Source organism: Pavona decussata, unplaced genomic scaffold (assembly GCF_977016875.1).
Source record: "Pavona decussata unplaced genomic scaffold, jaPavDecu1.1 SCAFFOLD_563, whole genome shotgun sequence".
Classification (NCBI taxonomy): domain Eukaryota; kingdom Metazoa; phylum Cnidaria; class Anthozoa; order Scleractinia; family Agariciidae; genus Pavona; species Pavona decussata.
Window position 1 is genome coordinate 423656 of NW_028145845.1, and position 19424 is coordinate 443079.

Consider the following 19424-nt stretch of genomic DNA (forward strand, 5'->3'; position numbering starts at 1 on the left):
CAAGATCGAATTGCTAAAAAAAGCCCCAAAATTAGACGTTCCTTTTAAGAAATCTAAAAGAGTGTATGCAATTTCAAATTTCACTTTATTATCTCAGAGCGTAAAAATGTATCCCTATTATTTCTGGCGTTTTTTTTTTAAATGTTTTTCTTGCATTTTTGCCTGTTTCCGGTGTAAATTTGTCAATAAGGCTAAGCACATTACCCTGAAACTTCGGGAAGTCCATTCTACTTAAATTTCAAGCGCTGTACTAATCTTTCGTCAGTCAGAAAAGGGGTTGTGGGTCAATTTTTCTAAATCTTCCGTTTCTATGTTTCCTGATCATGTCATTTGAAGTTTCGAATTAAAAATTAGCCAGGATCTCTTCTTCTCTCTCTTTGTTGTTTATCACAATCATTTTGCATCCTCTCTCTCTCTCTTTATTCATCTATTTTTTTTACCCATCTTTGATGGATTCTCCTGTCAATACGACAGATGAGTAGTCAGACATGTCATTTGCCGAGGTGGGTCCTCATGTGGGAATGAAGACCAATTCGTGACGCACACGAGCTACAACAGATGCTGCATGAGAATGAGTCCACAGAAGCGGAGCGCTGTTTCCTCCTCTCTTTCTTTGCCAGGATCGCAGCTGCTCTGTTCACTTCAAAGTGTTTCGAATTCGTGCCTTGAGTGCACTGGTATTTCCAAAGAGCTCTGTCACAGGCAGTTGCTTTCCAAGAGTTCACTTCAATGTTGCAGCTCTTTACCCTTTACATATTTACTCACTATCACCTAAACTAGCAATTTCCATTCAGTCCATCATTTTATGTACTAGCCTAGTTATGTAGATATCCTCAGGTAACGCAATCAGAAAATGTTATACTAAAGTTTCTGAAATGTATCATGATCAACTTCTCAACACTGTGCTATTTCAAATTTCACCATATTATCTCAGACCGTAAACATTTATCGCTATCATTTCTGGCATGTTTTTCTGACATGTTTTTCTTGCAACCTTGCTTTCTTCCAGTTAAACTTCGAGAAGCCAATTCTACCAAGATGTCAAACGCTGCACTACTCTTTAACAGGGAAGGGAGTTTGAGGATCAATTTGCCTAAAACTTCCGTTTCTATGTTTGAGAAAATAAACTGTTTTTTTTTTATTCTGTCATTTAAAGTTTAGAAGACAAAATTAGCTTTCAGGATCCAAAAATAATTTTAAGCGTACATGCAGCATGTTGTTAAGTTACGTGATATAGAATATCCGAAAACCGATGTGAACGTGACAACAAAACGTGAAAAAACAAAAACAAAAAACAAACAAACAAAGGAAACAAAACAAAAGATGCTTCATTTTTAAGTCTTATCGAGCATGGGTACGTTCTTAGCATGTTCTTAAAACATGAGTCCATTTTAGCCTTAGCGTTCTTCAACAAAAGGTTCATAAACAAAACACACATAAAAAGAAAGAGATTCAAAATTAGTAGTACTTGTCGCTTATGACCACAGGCCCGTAGCCAGGAGAGGAGTAGCGGAAGCAGTCGCCAGTGCCTCAGTAAACTCTGACAATTTCGGGGTATTTATATAAGTAGCTAACAAGCCATTGCCAACCACAAATGGCTTTCCGTGTCCGATCGAGTATATGCGATTTTTGTTTTCTTTTTTTTTCCTGGAATTGAGCTACGTACTCAAGAAATGAATGTGTTGAAGAGTGGTTATCTTAAAATTTAAAAATTATACCAGTCCATTTGGGATTTGAAAAGATTAGTAGAGCAACAATTATAACAACACAGACAACAACAACAAAACAATTAACAAAAACAAGGGCTAAGTAATTTAAATTAAGCATAGCTGCGGTCAGAATCATCCCACACGAAAACACAGCGACCCGCAACACGTGCCTCACGAATATACGAGTGGGCAGACAGACTGCCATCTCAGTTTTTGCATGCGAAATCACACACCTCACGGCTTATAAATAAGTCTGATAGCACAGTCCTAAACTTCATCACTGAATAGGGATTTGAGAGATAATGGAGAGAGCTTTTATTGTCGCGCGGGTGATTGGCGCCATCATTGGTTTAAGTTTCTGTGTCCAGATACAAGGCAGCTGTGGTAAGTTATGTTGGAATCCTTAGCAGGTAGCACAGTTGATAGCACATTTTCGTCGTCTTTTAGGATTTTTCTTTTAACATGTAGGGCCAGTTATTTAAACAGAGTCGAACTAAGGCCGCGGTTTAAGACAATCAGCTGTGAGCCTCAAAATCTGCTTATAAGTGATTTATTTTAAGTAGATAAATAGTTTTCTAGTATGGGATGCAAGCCGTCTTGTTACCAGCAGTACTGAATGACTGTTGGCAAAATTGAAAATAGTTTAGAACGTGGTTGTGTTAAACACCGTTTATACTGTCTTTAATTAACTGACCCATAGTGTCGAGATTTAAGTTTTCCTCTAAACTGAACCGAGAATTTAAAATTGTCATACACAATGACAATGTAACTCTTTTTCACTGCGTGGCAACCGATGAAGACCTTAGCTCTTAGGTCGAAAAGTCTTTCAGTGCCAGTTGTATTGGACTTGTACTAGGTTCACCACGGAGCACTCAACTCAACGGAAATGTGAGGATTTTAATTCTTGCAAAAGTCAAACTAGGGAAAGTACAATAATTAGTGCGAAGGCCCGTTGTTACGAGTCCTCTATTGTAATTTCACTAACAATTCTGTTAATCCTTTCCGTCGACTGAGTTCATGAACTCAGTCTTGACTTCTTCTTTCACTTGGTTTTGCAGACCGCGTGGTTTTGTAAACCGCGTGGGTTTCACATTTTTAATATCTTTTTTGTCTTAATTAACACTTCAACGGGCTTACACTGGAGGGTACGAAATACTAGTTTTACTTAAGGCGTTTGCTTTCAAACTTAGTAGATTAGAAGTTTGTTAGAAAACATGTGAACATTTGAAGATATAAATTTACTGTGTTCTCGGCACCGGTATTCTGGACACCATTGGGGTTGTAATTAAACAGAGGCCATAATCAGGGATGGAGACCGTAAGCGTGTGCTCCACGCGTCCCCATGTGTTGTACCAAAAAATCTATTTTTATAAAAAATTGCACCACCCTTCACGTCATAAACCCGCTCGGAAACACGCAAATTTGCGTGGGACTACTGCCTTATGTGGAAAACGGAAGAGAAAGTCCAGTTCTGTTTCAACAAAATTACATAATTTTTAAATACTTTGAATGTGAAAATAACATTTTATTACCTTGTACATGTTTAAGTTTCTCCGTCTAACCTTACTAAACTACAACTAAAGCATTGGGGACAACTCCAGGAAATTCTCCTGGCTGAGTAGAAAGCATAAAAACCTTAGAGTACAAATATAAAAATCTTCTCCGCAATGCTGATATATATAAACTTAAATTTTTTTTGTGAATTCGATCAGTTTCAACCATTTTTCTCAAATTGGTGGTACGTCCTTAAGGCCGAGTAAAGGCCATCGTCTCAAGCGTTTTCTACGCGCTCAATGGCATGAATATTCGGCGTTTCCACCAAATTTTGTAAACTGTCTTTCGAAGGAATATCTATTGAGTTTCAGTAATCAAAACCAAAATTGAGTTCATTTGAGAGAAACATGAATATCGCTCACGTGCGTTTTATACCGACCTAGAACAACCTAATTCTTACAAATCGAGAGGGTTAAAAGTTGACAAAGGCTTTACCAGGACATTTCGGTTACTGCTGCAACCTTCTTCAGTTAAGAATGTAAATGATTGACCGCATTCTTGGTGCATGTTATATATAAAATTTACAAATATACAATAACTGTGATGATAATGTTTTAAGAAAAGGTCTTGTTTTTGTTTTTGTTTTGTTTTGTTTTGGTTTTTTTTTTTCAATTTTTGACAAGAGTGTATAACAACACGTAACAATTGTGACATAGTTCTTAGAAATTCTTTGTTTTTATATATGTTTGAGAACGATATGTGTATCTCAGACTGAATGCCACGCTTCAAGAAAAAGTCTTTATTTCCATTTAGCTGCATACTGCTGGGATTTGAACGTCAATGCGCAATGGAATGAATGTGATGGTATATTTGAAGCATGGTGAATGAATGAGAATGATGTATTATTCAAAGCAACACAGGCATACTCGGAGAAAAGGAAATCCGAGTGCTCCTATCAGGAGTCGAACATAAGACCCTCCGATAACTAGTTCGGATGCTCCACAACTGAGCTACAGGAGACTCGTGGGAGCTAAGGCCATTAAACTATTCAGTGGGTCAGTGTAGCCTGCGTAGCCAAGTGTTTCCGTTTGGTTTTGTGCATGCGTTGTTCGCTTTTTGACCGCGCGGATATTGGGACGAGAGCGCAAGAAACGGAGGAGATAAGATCCAAAATTAAGAAAAAAAACTTAGACAATCAAGCAAAATTAGTAGCTGTGGCATAGACTATCTCTAGAGGGAGACCATGTGTACGGCATGTCTACGTCATAAGTATGGTAAGAACGTCTAATTTTGAGGCTGAGGCTGAACGTTCTTATTTATATATTTGTTTATTTATTTGTTTATTTGCGATTTGAGTCTGAAAACGTTCTTAACATGTTCTTTAAGTTGTCGTATAGTATTTCAATAAATCAATGCGGACGTGACCAGGGAACTTATCAAAGTGCATTGTTTGATGTGATGTGGTATCAGGTAGCTTGTCACATGTTGTGCGGATTGCTGTGATGCCGAGACTACAAACTGAGTTATTCTTCAGGCTAGTATCATGCAATAAGAAAACCACATTGTTAATGTTAACAAACGTCCCTAAGCATTTGGGTTGATTGTCCTGCTAGACTACAGTTTTACTTTTCTTTTACCTTATTTATACTACTCACAAAAAGTTGAGCAAAATAAAGATTCTTATCTGACTGTCAGCCTGGGTATGTTCTAAGTATGTTCTTAAACTGATTTTGGTTAATCTCAGCCTGACCGTTCTTATAAAAAAGGTTCTTATAAATAATAAAATAAAAAAAAAAGTGTATGAGAAGGCTTTTAAGGGGGCAATTTACCTAAATTTAAATGAAATTTAAAGAGGTTTTAAGAAGGGATAGAAGAAAGAAAATGATTTTTGGAACACCAACAGACAGTTGATACCCACGCAAGAGTACCCCGGGTTGTTAGTGGACTAACTGGTATCCGTCTATTAATTATTAAATACAAATTCTAATTTTTAAACTTGACTAAATCTTCAATATTTCTTATTTCTCTTAATTTAACCAATCCTTCTAAAAAAAACCACTCCTCCCAAATATATCCAAAAATCACCCAAAAATTTAAAAAATACCCCACAACACAGATTCACGGGATAATGATAGACAGTTGATACCCACGCAAGAGTACCCCGGGTTGTTAGTGGACTAACTGGTATCCGTCTATTAATTATTAAATACAAATTCTAATTTTTAAACTTGACTAAATCTTCAATATTTCTTATTTCTCTTAATTTAACCAATCCTTCTAAAAAAAACCACTCCTCCCAAATATATCCAAAAATCACCCAAAAATTTAAAAAATACCCCACAACACAGATTCACGGGATAATGATAGACAGTTGATACCCACGCAAGAGTACCCCGGGTTGTTAGTGGACTAACTGGTATCCGTCTATTAATTATTAAATACAAATTCTAATTTTTAAACTTGACTAAATCTTCAATATTTCTTATTTCTCTTAATTTAACCAATCCTTCTAAAAAAAACCACTCCTCCCAAATATATCCAAAAATCACCCAAAAATTTAAAAAATACCCCACAACACAGATTCACGGGATAATGATAGGGTTTTTGAATTCCTTTAAACGTGAATGAGAAATTGCCGTTAAAGCCATGTCAAGTGGCAGAAAAATGGCGTTTAGGTGAATTGCACCCTTAAAGAAACTATAGTACAAATAATCAATAGAGAGGCCAATTTGCAGATATGATTCCACGGTAAATTAACAATTCTTTTAAAGAAGGAGCCCTGAAAAGTGGCAGTTCTACAGTAAGCAGTTCAAAAACGGGACCGTCCGTGTGTGACTTAAAGTCTGTCTCCTCAATGTGTTAATGAAAGGCGTAAACGAAAGGCAAACGAAGCCGACGTTGAAATTCATGAAGCGACTAGGAGCATTGGCTTTCCCACCGACCCTGTGTACGATTGGGAACTAGTCCATCAGCCGAGAGAGATAAAAGGTAGATATTGAAAACAGTGTCATTGCAGTCAGAACGACTGAATTTCATATATATGTTATTATAATATGATTACAAATGATGAAAAGTAAAAAAAAAAAGAAAAAAAACATCGATGATTTTATACTACCATTAGCACTTAAGAGAAACGATTGTTAATCTTATCATCATGATGTTGAACTGATGTTGGGCAAACGTTGGACGAACGGAGTGTTCAAACGGTTTCGACGCCTTTCAACATTTTCAAGAACAAAGGAAATGTTTTGAAGTGATGTCGAATGAAAGTTTAAGCCAATTTAAATTCAATCCAATTTTCCACAATGTCGAATGACTTACCTGTTCAAACGCCCCCGACATTTTGTTCAACAAAGTGCATGACTAAAACACCACACGAGTACATACGGGTAACAAACGGGTAACATACGAGTAACATACGGATACATACGACTAACATACAGATACATACGAATACATACGAGTAATACGAATGTTTTTCTCATAAAGGAAGCTCTAATTATAAGCCTTGCAAGAATTTTTCGCGTCAGCAAACACGTACCCGGTTCAGTTTGAGGGGTAGGGGGGGGGGGGGGGGATGTTGATCGACACCCAAAGGCTTTCGTTTAATTTAGTCAAAACCATTACCTTGCGTTACAAAATGACATTATATTTTGGATGGCGCTGACGTCGTCTGACGTCAGCAGATCCGCCACCTTGATGTCACTATTTCACCTTAGTTGGTTATGAGAAATGGCAAAAAATCAGTGCAAAATCAAGCCAGAAAGCTTAAATGTAACCATGTACATGTAAAAATGTCGAATTTTGGGAACAGTTGACACATTAAAAAATTCGCCAAGCTATAAACGAACAGCTGCTTAAAGTTTCAGCAACAGAGTATTTGGCCTTTCCAAAATTTGCAAAATCTGAGGGGGGTGGCGATTAACACCCCCCCCCCCCCCCCCATCAAACTGAACAGGGTGTGTGCGCTGACGTGAAAAATGCTTGCAAGGCCTATAATTAGAGCTTCCTTTATAAGAAAAACATTCGTATTACTCGTATGTATTCGTATGTATCCGTATGTTAGTCGTATGTATCCGTATGTTACTCGTATGTATTTGTATGTATCCGTATGTTCCGTATGTTACTCGTACGTTACCTGTAAGTACTCGTTTGGTGTTTTAGTCATTGTTGAACGCATGTAAAGTAAATGTTGAAACCGTTTAAAACGGCTCTTTAATCTTTAATCTGAAATGTCAGCCGTCTCTTTCCGCGTGGGTTAGGGGGATCTCAGACGGTGATTTCAGACCTTAAAATATATTTTCTTCTAGTGTAAGAGCTTGTGTCTTAGGGGGCAACAGATTAGCTAGTATCCACATCTTTATCATTTATAATACCCTTATTTAAAATTTACAATTTAGGAGACAATACTTCACGTTTGCGAGTCAGCCGATCTTTAATTGAGTTCTAGCATTTTGCTTAGCTTTGCCAAACAGGTTATTCATCTAGGTAAGGTAACGTTTCTTGTCTAACGAAAGAACACAATGCACTAACAGCGCTTGGAAGTATTACTCTGAACGTTTTGTGGCGGTGTGCGTATCGCTTCTCCAAACCCAAAGATATGTAATTTTGTGATACTCATTTTTAGCCATAGCCCCGGTTGTTCAATGAGCGGATAGCTCTATATCCAGTGGACAAATCGTTATCCAGAGGATAAAATATACCTCAAACAATACATTTTATCCGCTGGATAAACTTATCTGCTCTTTGAACAACTTGGGCCTGGCCTCAAAACTTAATAAAGATTTTCAGACCTGGTCTCTAGTATCCATACCCTTTCTCAGATTTGCCGACCACAATGGTTATAGTCTGTTTCAGACCAAAATGGCTAAAAAATTATGCAATTTGGTGCCGCACTACCCATAGAGCTTATAAAGGGGGCTATCTTTCCGCCACTTTTATTGTTCCATCGAAAGGTCAACGCACCTAGTACCTCACTGGAGGATCTTTGAGGCCACGCAGACCATAAAACCGCTTGAATTGAATAAATACTACTTTAAAATGACCAGAGTCACCCAAGTAAAACCAGTCGGTACATTTCCTTTGTGGACGAATTTTTCATACTACAACTGCTAAATCATATAATGCCAGGCTGAAAGTTTTCTTGGCTGGGATAACCGCGCCAGCTAAGATCATGCAACAACTGTCTCCTAAGCAGAAATTTCCTTCGGGTCAAATGACTGCGGCATGCCAGTGGGCGGGGAATGTAACCGGGGATAAATGCATGGCCGCACGAACAAGTGGATAAATGGATGACAGACACACCGGATTTACGCTTGGTATTAGATCAACATTTTATATGACTATTGACTATTTATGATACCTGATTATTTTATTCTTCCTTATTTTATTTTATGACTTGGGGGATTAAACCCACACAACGGAGCACAAAAAACAAGTTGAAAAGAAAACGTTGTTTATAATTTCAGAAATAAAGAGAAATAAAAACGACACCTATCGACTTGAACTTACGTCACAAATCAACTTTCATTGAGATATTGCTTAAGTTTGTTGTTGTTGTTTTTTGTTTTGTTTGAATTGGACAGTTAACTTATCAATGAAATCCAATGGGCAATAAAATCCAGATTATGACTGTTGAACTGAAGTGTGGTGCTACATTAATAATTTAGTTTAATTTAATTTAACTTAGGGATGGTTTCGTGAATCTCGCCCCTGATGAATGAAAAGCAACAACAACAACAGCAACAACAACAACAACAAGCTTTATTACCAAATTAAAATGTTAACAGAGTTAAACTTAATTTACAACAAAATATATTAATACAAAAGACGTAACATTTACTCAGAATAACTGAAAAGCTAATCGAGCTGAGTAAAACTAAATGATGTTTAAATATAGAAGATATACGCTATGCCACTTTAACTAATTCTTTTATCATAATATCATATTTCTTTCAATGCGCATTGCTGACTCATCGACATTCAAATCCGAGCAGTATGCAGGATGTTCGTCACATCCCACGCTGAAGTCACGCTGAAGTCTCCAACAGCTCAGTGGCAGACCATCCGAACTAGTAATCCGTAAGTTCATAGACTTCTTTTGGGAGAACTCTGATTCTTTTCCGAGTATGCCTTTTTCACTGACTGAAAAAAATGGATTTAGACAAGTTTCTCGTCTTGTCTTGTCTCTATTTTAAGCTTTAACCCATATTGCGTAAATAGTTGACTAAACACCACCCCCGTCCGCCCCGAAAACAAATTACATGCCCAGAAGTGCATTTTTGAGCGTTGTAACGTTGAATTCAAACGCCACCTAAAATTGCATGTTCATAGCCCTTATGATAACATTTTCTTTATAGTAGTGGAAGTTAAGTTTGAAAGATTTTGTTCGTGCATGAACAGACTTGTATTCTATTTTTTATTTAATTTTAATTGTTTTCCCCTTGGTTTTTTTCTTTTCCTCACTTTTTGCTTTGTAGGTCTGTTGGCCTTTTGGTATTTTCTCTTTCTACGTTTTAGCTAAGTAGGAATTTTGACAATCAATTGGTGGGAAGTCCCCGCTCCGATTTGCCGACTGAAAAATCCATGTTTATCCGGCAAAATGTTAGGTCCGATTTTGACGGCAAATTTCTATCCCTAACTTTCTCGGCTGCACTCGTTATGATTGTAAAAAGATATATGTGCCGGCCCCAAAAATAATTACAACAACGTAATTCCAGGCTGCTCCAAAGCTGTGAAACGCACTTCCCTGAAATCTGCGCGGCTCAAATTCTGCAGACATTTTTAAACCCAAACTTAAAACTTTTTTACACAGTTTTCTTTTAGTAATTGTTTTTAAATGCTTTCTATGATTTTTATTAACTTCTGTCTTTTTAGCTAGAAAACAGTTTTAAAAAGGTTATGATTTTATTTTATGGTTATAGTTTTATAGTTCAGTTAGGTCGTCGAATGTAACTTAAATTTGGTCGATAAAAAATAGCACCGCCGTAACTAGAAGGAAATTAATTTTATTATGATTTTTTGCATCGGTCATGGTTATTTTTGCTAAATGTTGACACTTTGGTGTCTGTCAGGTAATCATTTTTTATTAGATTAATGACACTAATGTCTCAGGAAAACAATGAACATAAAGAAAAATTGGTTGTGGAATTTTCTAGATGATGAAAGGGGAATCTGTTCGGGGACGCAAAAGGAAGTATGACGCAAACCAAGAGAGGATGAAGCATCTTCTCTTGCGCAAACGTGCTGTTATTTCAAAACCCAAAAATGTTTGTCTGTAAGCAGAAACAACGAAATAATTGTCAAGTTTGTTATAAATTATAACCCCAGGGCAAAAAAACTGTAGTAGGCCGGTATGGATTGAACCTTAAAAAATGTTAGGCTAATGTTCTTCAAGTTCTCTCATCTTTGTTTCCAAAATGCACTTAAACAGATCACGAGTTGTCCGTTTCAAGAATTGAGTTGATTTCGTTCCTCTCGTCATTCTAGAATAATTTGACAGCCGATTAAACGACTTATTTCATCATTTTTAACAAGTGATATCAAAAATCCCACGATACTTCCCCTTTAGGCTTTTTACGCCCTTGTTCAGTCGGAAATATCGACCGGCAATCTTCTCAGTTGTGGGAAATTGATAGATTAACTAGGTTAACCAGTAACCAACATATATATATTCCTCTTCAACTGGACGGAGAAGGCAGAAGTCCCAAGACAGCTGTACAGTTACGCTTCATGGCCAGACCAGCAGAAATGAAAAAGAATGCTGAAATGCAGCTAGTATCCCTGTGGAAACATCTCCATTTTTGCCTCATGAAATATCTGTTACTTTGTTCCTTGTCAAGTATCACCACGGAAGGTACATCAAGTGAGTCACTTTGTTCCCGTTATATTAGTTATTTTTGCTAAAGTTCGCAGAGTTTGCAGAGCATTTCAGTTGACTTGTTCGTATACAGACTGGTCTGATTTAGGAAATCAGCAAAGATTAAACTCATCCAGGGAATGACATGAGATTGTTTATATTGAATATTTAGGAAACAGATAAGAACTTACCACGGGTAATTTCATTTTATTTTATGAAAATAGAAGTTAAAGAAAAACGTTTCAACCAGGCACACACAATGGTTCATTTCAGTAGATATCTGTTCAAAGGGCCTGAATTGCCTCAGAAATTCGGGTCTAGTCGTTAATAAATTTAAAGTTTTTCTTAGGCGAAATATTAGCTCACAATTTCACAACACTGGAACACTAAGTCCTTTCGTCTTGGAAGGGGCAGGTATGCCGTTAAATGAGCAGAAAAGGGTCAGCTAGCATTTTTTGTAAAACCAACAACAGCTCGTAAATCTAGGAAATAAAACTCGGTCTTTTAAACTTTTATGCAACTTAAAATTTCAGCCAAATCATCCGAACAGATCAATCTGCATTAGTTTTCACAAATAGGTCTTCAAGGGCACAAAACAGGAGAAAAACGATCTGGAACGCAGGATGTTCTCGCAATGAAGAGCAAGGAAGAGCTAGTTAGCAGTAATCAGAACAATTGTTAAAAAAAAGGAAGAAGGGATGAATGCTCCTTTTAAATACACCCTTCTTTTAATATAGAGATTCAAGGGGGGTGGAGTTTAAAGTTAAATGTTCTTATCTTTGAGATTTCGGCCTCAATTTTGTTTACAAATGTTCCTGGTTTTTTTCTTTTTTTTTTTTTTTTCAATTTTAAAGTGTACTGCATGAAGTCACTGAGAAACCCACCAAACTGCTGCCGATAGCAGCTGCACGTACGATCAAATCACTGTGGAGTTGTCATAGTAACGTTTTCTAAGTAGGATTTGAGCAGACGAAAACACCGCCTCTTCGATAGTGCGAAGTAACCGTTGACATGTCCGACTAGTTCAAGACTCATTTGGTGAATTTTTCTTTTCACGAAGAAGAACAGAAGGTAAAAAGTATTTTTTTTAACTATAGTCTCAATTTTCTGCCATAGTGGCAGATCTTTTGTAGACTAATTTCTATTCTGAAGCCATGTTAATTCGCGCATGATCTCATCGCTACCGCGGATATTGACCTTGTCAGCGACTTCGTTTATCGGATCAGAGTCAATTATCGCCTTAAAAGAGACATTTTTTTAAAAAACCGCGTCCATGACTAACCCCCACTACTAGAACAATACAGCAAAGATTCTTTAAGCTGATTATCCTAATTGTATTAAAACCTCAAAACCAAACGCAAAACCTCCTACGCACGCAGGCTGCCTTTGTGCTCGAATGCGTGACGATCTCAAAGCTTAAGAGCAGGAGTGCTTAAGAGTGTCTGCGTCGGAAGTTATCAGCTCACATTACTTTTGCTTTTCTTTTTCCTCGTTCCTTTCTTTTTTCGTTGATTTGAACCAGTGCTCAACTGTTGACTAGGCGTGGATAGCTTCGTTTCCAAAAACATTCTAACTGAGGACCCTTCTAGTTTTATCTAAGCCTTACCTTTGTACCTTTTGTTGTCTCAGCCTCACACGAGAGACACCACCGACCTACGTAACACAACCACAGACTGACTGCTGAACATTCACTTTCGAAGCATTGTTCTCAGTGGAGTTTGCACCTTATGTTTCCTTTGTTCCACTTAATTTGTGGGTTAGCAAGTTTTTCACCGGGCTATACAGAAAATCTCAATTTGTCTAGTATAACAATTTTGTAAGTGTTGTAATTTAAATTTACCCCTCACCATAGTAACGACTAAACAAAAACCCTCGCAAGCATTTTGCGTGTTTTAATTTCCACAAAATGTTCATGGATATAGGAATTTTTTTTACGGGCGGGCTTAAGAGGATTGCAACCGCCACTAGCATTGAAAACACAGGATATGACTACACGTTCTGAATATGAAATGCCATTCACATGAATATGGGAGTTAAATTTATATCATGCTTGCCGCAGAAAGGGAACTGAAATGCTAGCCACTGGCTCCTTCCCCTAACCCACGAGGGGGCCAACAAAGAAGGGGAAGTGAGGGTTATTAGAGGGGTGGGCTTAAAGAGGGGGCGGGGTTAAGTCTAAACTACCTGGACCATGGCACGAAAAGCACTGCGTTCCCCAAACACAATGTCAGTAGAGTTAACTCAATGAACGTTTCGTTTCCCATACTCATAGCTATCACATTTTTCACGATGAGTTTCATAACAACAGATTATGGGGTCGTGTTTCATTAAAAAAATACGGTTCTAGTAAAGGTATACTAATAAATGCTATATACTTATAACACTAATATCAATAATATTTATACAGTCTAGTATAGACACTAATATATATATTTAGCCAAGGCTAAAAGCGGGGCTCAAAACTGATTACTTTTTAATAGCATTTCTGATTATGGTTTCCGTATGAACGAAATAACCGCTTACAAATTCCTCATCCTTTCTGGACTTATATATATTTATAGTACATTAATGCAGCACACTATTTAGCAACAATAACAATCGCAATGTTAACTGTCATACAGGAGAGCAAGGTATACTCTTAAATCCTAAAATAACAACAACAACAACAAAAACATTTCAATAGATCTGACATTCTAAGCTGCATGTTTATGTGGAGCTGGGTATCTTAAAACAATATCAAAATATTGTGTACACTGTAAGTTAAACATTCTTTACGGGGGCCGGCTATTTTTCTAGTTACGCATAATATTTTTCACGCTCAAAATGATATTTGCATAGGGTTTTGTTCACTGGATTCCAACTGATCGACCGCCACATAACCAATACATTGAGGAGAAACACGAAGAAACTTGTTGCACCTTCAACAAAGCTCGCTAAAGAAGGGTACAAATCCTTCTAGCTGCTGCCGCTGGAATTGTAAAACAAGGCGTGAATTTGTGGCGCTACGGCAAACATAAATATATGTTATTCACCGGCCGAAGACAAAGTTTTTCCCTATAGGGGGAAACGAGGCAAATCGGTTTGCGAACAGTCAACACGCGCTACGTAGCACTGTCACTCTCTAGTAATTTTGCTTATCAAGAAAGCCGTGCGTAAGCCTCAGAGAAAAAAAAACTAGACTAACGATAAAACAGACTTCAAACAAGCAAGCAGTACAGAAATAAACTAAACAACAATCTGAAAAATTTGCACATAAATCAAGCGAATAAATGTTTTGCGTAAGCTTTGTTTTGATGAAACTGAAATCTCACTTCAAATTTTACATAAGCTTTTAATGAAAGTTGTTAAAACAGACTTTTCGTGAAAAATACTCACCTATGGATCTTACTCTCTATCTTTATATCTTATTATTTTAAGTATTTGGGTTTGTTCTCTGTCAAGATCGTCACAAATGAATGCTTAAATTAGAGAAATGTGTGCAAGAAGAATTTTTGCAGAGTTTATGCCAACGATACAGTGTTGCGAGGCGTTTGTTTAACTATTTTAGCTAAGAATCAAATTTTCTTAAATGAGGTAAAATGGGACAAGATTAGGAAATTAAACTCAAAGAGAAATAATGAACAGGTCTGCAGTTAGCAATACTATTAAGCCTAAGTTAAATGACGTGCCAAAACAGCAAGAAAAACTGCAAAACAGCAAACCAATCCTTTTATCCGATTGCTGAGTTTCGTTTTACAACGTTTAGTGAGCGAAAAATTTACTTTAAGAGTAACCGGATCGGAGGTAATGATTCACTTCAACAACAACTTCAAGATTTCCCGCGCATTGCGATTACTGTGTTGTTACCGTGGTTAGTCAGATTGTAGGATTTTCGGGATACCGCCCACTCACAAACCGAGTGAATAATACTTACTAGCTCCGCTCTCACCGAGTCGATTGAAACGGCAAAATACTCTGTCTTTAAGGATGTCATTCGACATTCGCTGCTTTCTTCAAAATTTCCGTTTGTGTTTGTAAAAAGCAGTTGGCCATGCAACTTCCCCCCGAAAAAAAAAAAGGGGGGCAGCAAAGGATTTCACTGTCTCATTTCCCATTGGCTAACACGGAGGAGCTTACGTTCGGACGCACGGTCGTACGGAAGTGATTTCATAACCAAACCAAAATTTCTCGGTTTCACGGGTTACCATTTTTCTCTTAGCTATGTGGCGCGCGCGGAGCTCCGCTCATCCCTGTCACGCAACGCTCCTGACTGGGTGAGTACACTCATGGAAGTGGATGGGTACGCTCATGGAAGTTCGGATATTAAATCAGCATGCCCCGTTATTACAGAGAGTTTTCGGTCTGATCAGGCAGAAAGGCCAGGTATTTTCTCTCAAATTAAGACGGACTATTGAGTTTTCAAATCACTCTAGTTTTAAAACTCGTCAAATACGCTAATCAGACAGTAGAAAACGTGATATCACTCTGGTTGAAAGACAATTGCCTACTTTTGTCTCATCGTCATTAACGTCATAAAGAAGTGCTATAAAGAATCTATATAAAAATGCACTTTTTTTCACTCTAAACCAGTGAACGGACAAATTACGTCATCTATTTTAGAATCCTATTAGCATGAATATCTTTAATATGGCCAGTTTCAGTGGTCCCTATACGGAGTCCGTATCGTGAACAGATTTTGACTGTATTTGGTGTGAATAGTTTGTTGAATAATGAAACGATCCAAACCTTAGATGTTTCATTCGCTAAGTTCTACCATGCCGGGTCTATCGCCGGATCTATCGCAAAGTACGGTTCTTCCTTATGTGAGGCAAACTCTTAGGAGAAAAAATGAATCGGCTCAGCAGAATTATGAAATGACAAAAAGTTTATCTTCAACAAAAACTCCTCTAGTCTTGTCACACAATTCCCAAATATACAAGACGTTCTCCACAGGTAGCACGATGCCATAGCCCAAGGTGACAATCTAGACAAGGAAATATTTATGACATTCGAGACCAAAAACAGCAAATCACTTTAATTAATATGTATTTCTTAAACTTAATGAACTTATTTTTAATATTTTCCATATTCTTGGATAATCAGAATCACCTTCCCGCAAATTGGCATTGTAGATAATATAATGCTTGGTAATTAGGATTTGTTTTCAATTTTCTCAGTAAAACCGTTATATGATGCATCTTTTGTGTTACTGACTCTTCTGTATCAGTGCTTAGGGTTTGCTAGAAAAGCGCAGTGTTCGACTAGCAGAACCGATGCTCAAAGCTGGGCCGTAGTGAGAGAATTCATGTAGTGGCACTAAGAATTCCTTAGAAAAACATCCCCACAAGGAAACTTCGAGAACAATACCGCCTACAGAGTTGACCAGAGTTCCCACTCAAGAAAAAAAATAATTGTCGACAACAATTTAAACCGAGTTTCGCATTGAGAGGAACACGGAACACTCTCGTACTTTCTATGTCAGAGAAACCAAATTCTTTTTATTTTAGGCACTTTTCAACGTTAATTTTCAATAACAAACTTTCTGCAGGTAAAAAATAGCTCAACCAATCGCACAATCACACTTCCATCTTTAGATTATCAGTTTAGAGGTGTGGACGTTTCTGAAAACTTACTAGATCGTTCCGAGTCCTTGGATGAATATTTTAGTCGTTGTTTTTCCCTCCTCACCGACAAACTAACAAAGTAACGTGACAAATTTCCTTCCAAATATCAAAAACACCATGTCTTATAAAAAAAAAGAAAACGAAGACAGCTATGCCGAGCGGATGCAGGAGGAAAAATATTTTCGCCATTAAATTTCAATTTCCAATGAGTTTTAAGTCATTTTTATAATGACTTTAAAAAAGTGTTTGATGACAACACGGTACGTGGTCAATATACTATCGTTATATGCTTTATGACACCAGAGTAATGACCCTTAATTAAAGGACTGGGTGGCTAGATTGAAAGCTTCATCGATAACTGTGCGTCTGGATTCTATACTGACTCAAATAACTTGTCTGAAGAGGAGATTAAACTGATGGTTCAATTATTTAAAGAAATAACCATACAAGTGCACAGAAACTAGCATCACTTAAAATTTCATCTATGAGTGGCAAAACTAAACTTGAAACTTGATTTTTTACTGTGGATGGCTAGGATAGTTCTAAATGTTTCAAGTTTCTCTCGTGTATTTTGGAGAAATCGCTAGAAATTGATTATCGTTTATTCTTCCTCGGATAAATAATTTCATATGTATTTTTCTCCCGGTACTCTAATAGCATTTCACTTTACGGAAGAGCTTCTTCGGTCGAATGTTTGAGCAGTTTGGCCAACATACAACAAAATTTCCGTGACAGTGCCCCTTTAAATAAGGTACACGTGTTGATTCCCATGTGCATCTGTAGGACACATGGAGTGATTCGTCGAGGAATGGATGAAGGAATCCATGAGGTTTATTTTATACCACCAATCGAAAGTGCCGAAGTTCAAGATAAATCAACTGCTAAACGCTCTTACCACGTTCGTCAAAATTCGACCTCTGTGCAGAAATAACTTGAGGTCAAAATGGATAAATAGTTAAGGAGGGAAACTCATCCCTCACGGCAACGAATTTATGTAAAGTAAAACAGGTCAGGTTTTGTTGGTTTTGAGCAAATTTACCCTTAGACACTTTTCCATCTCGATATAAACTCGGTCAATTCCTGAACAGTATAGACGTTTCAAGAAGAGCTTCATTTCATAATTTTGGTTATTCGAGAAAAATGCTAAAAATTCTCGATGTTTCCAGACGATTGTTTTCATCAGATTAGGGAGCCAGTTGATAGCCCCGTGTATTGCGCAGAAGAATCCTGCAAAATCTGGATTAGCGCGTGTGAGGGAAGATCATAGAAATTCCTTTTCTTGCATGATCGCGAAGCTGCGTTCGGGGGAGGGTATTTGGACTTCGTCGCTTTTGTTATCAAAAACGTGGGCAGGCAATTTATTCTTGATAGAGATAATGTAACTACTAGAATATATAAATGCAACATATGTAATAAACAAACCTGGTACTGAATGAAGAAGCTGGAGGACATTGATTGAGGTCCAGGGAAAAAATAGCAGTCATGAAGGAACATGATCGTGTGTTTGTCCCGTGGAAAAATATCAATCGTTGCCTCATGAAATATTTTTTGGTTTGTGTCCTGTTATGTTTCCTCTTCAAAGGTAGGTCAACCGGGTTACTCTGTTCTCGTTATATCTGTAAGTTTTCCTCACTCCTTCTCTAAAGTCAAGGCGACGGTTTGACGACGTATAGTCAGTGCCATTTAAAATATGATTTCAAAGAGAAGGTGGCAGAAACAGTAACCTCCTGAAGGCCACAGGCCAGTTTATCAAAATAAACTCGCAGCCAGATAGCTTAATTACTTCCGTATTGCGAAAAAAAATGAGTTTTGCATAATTATCTGTGAGCAAAACGGATGGTTGAACGTCGAATGAAGGAATGAAGGAAAGGAAGGAAAAAAGGTTTATGTATTTCCTTTCCAGGTACAATCATACACCTCGGACATCCTGTTACTCTTGTTACTCGGACTTCCTGTTACTCTTGTCTTGCAAAAGGCCATCGCTTTGCATCACTTTAATCTGACTTCAATAATTCAGTGTAATCGTTTCTTAACTTGTTGGCATTTCAATAGGCTGTTATTAAAAAACAATAGGTAGAAGGCTTGTTAATTTAGCAGGACCTCGTGAATCTATCCCCATCTTGTTGGAAACTTGGTTTCTTAATCTGAGATTTTAGCCCGATAACGTTTTAAATTTTAATGTTGTTAATTTATATAATAAAAAGAGAGTCCAGTAATGGCATTCAAATTGCTTTCAGCCGAAAGATGAAAGAAGCCGCCGCGACCTTCCTAATGATTGGCATTTCCCCTTTAAACTAATACGTTCAAAACGCAGATAATACAATACATCCCGCGAACAAATACTGTAGACCTCCAGACCCAAAGGACAATACGGGGGGTGAGAGGGGTGTTATAGAGATGGGAGCTATTACAGAACTGCCTGTAGCATAGCTAGCACTTACAAGGTTGCGTCAAAATGTGATGTCACATGGGCCAACCGCAATGGAATGTCTCGTTTTCCATTATCCGCCCGACCGAATTCTTTCGAGAAAGAAAACTGTCTGAAGCAAGCGAAAAGAAGTATCCGAAACACAGCAATAGTCACCGCTATGCCGTATTCCATTTAAATATAACTTTGGAAATGTGACTATGCTAAACACCAGAATGCGTACGCCTAGGAGTCTTCAACAGGATCAATGCTTTTGTATTTATGAATGTGAATATATAAAACATATATTTTGAACTGCGGATGGAATATCAAATAGAAGAAAGATCCTCGCA

At 37.5% G+C, this 19424-nt stretch overlaps 1 protein-coding gene and 1 long non-coding RNA gene across 7 annotated transcripts in view; one reads left to right on the forward strand and one right to left on the reverse strand.

The window, feature by feature from the left end:
- Nucleotides 1–1962: 1962 nt before the first annotated feature.
- The window catches only part of LOC146449875 (uncharacterized), a 114399-nt gene continuing 96937 nt past the window's right edge, over nt 1963–19424 (forward strand). For 3 of the 6 annotated variants that reach the window (XR_014860483.1, XM_085101001.1, XM_085101004.1), the window contains exon 1: nt 10914–11067. Coding sequence is in view for 5 of the 6 variants with exons in the window: in XM_085101001.1 (XP_084957127.1) it covers nt 10935–11067 (133 nt within the window). In the remaining variant the exon portion in view is untranslated. Of the gene's footprint in view, nt 2094–10913; nt 11068–18029; nt 18247–19424 lie in introns of those variants that run through there. The other 3 variants (XM_085101006.1, XM_085101003.1, XM_085101005.1) reach the window with 3 other exon arrangements.
- Nucleotides 8956–18358, reverse strand: LOC146449876 (uncharacterized). Its single transcript, XR_014860490.1, has 3 exons — nt 18087–18358; nt 12668–12714; nt 8956–9347 (listed from the first exon to the last, which is right to left on the reverse strand). It is a non-coding gene; the product is annotated as an uncharacterized LOC146449876 (long non-coding RNA).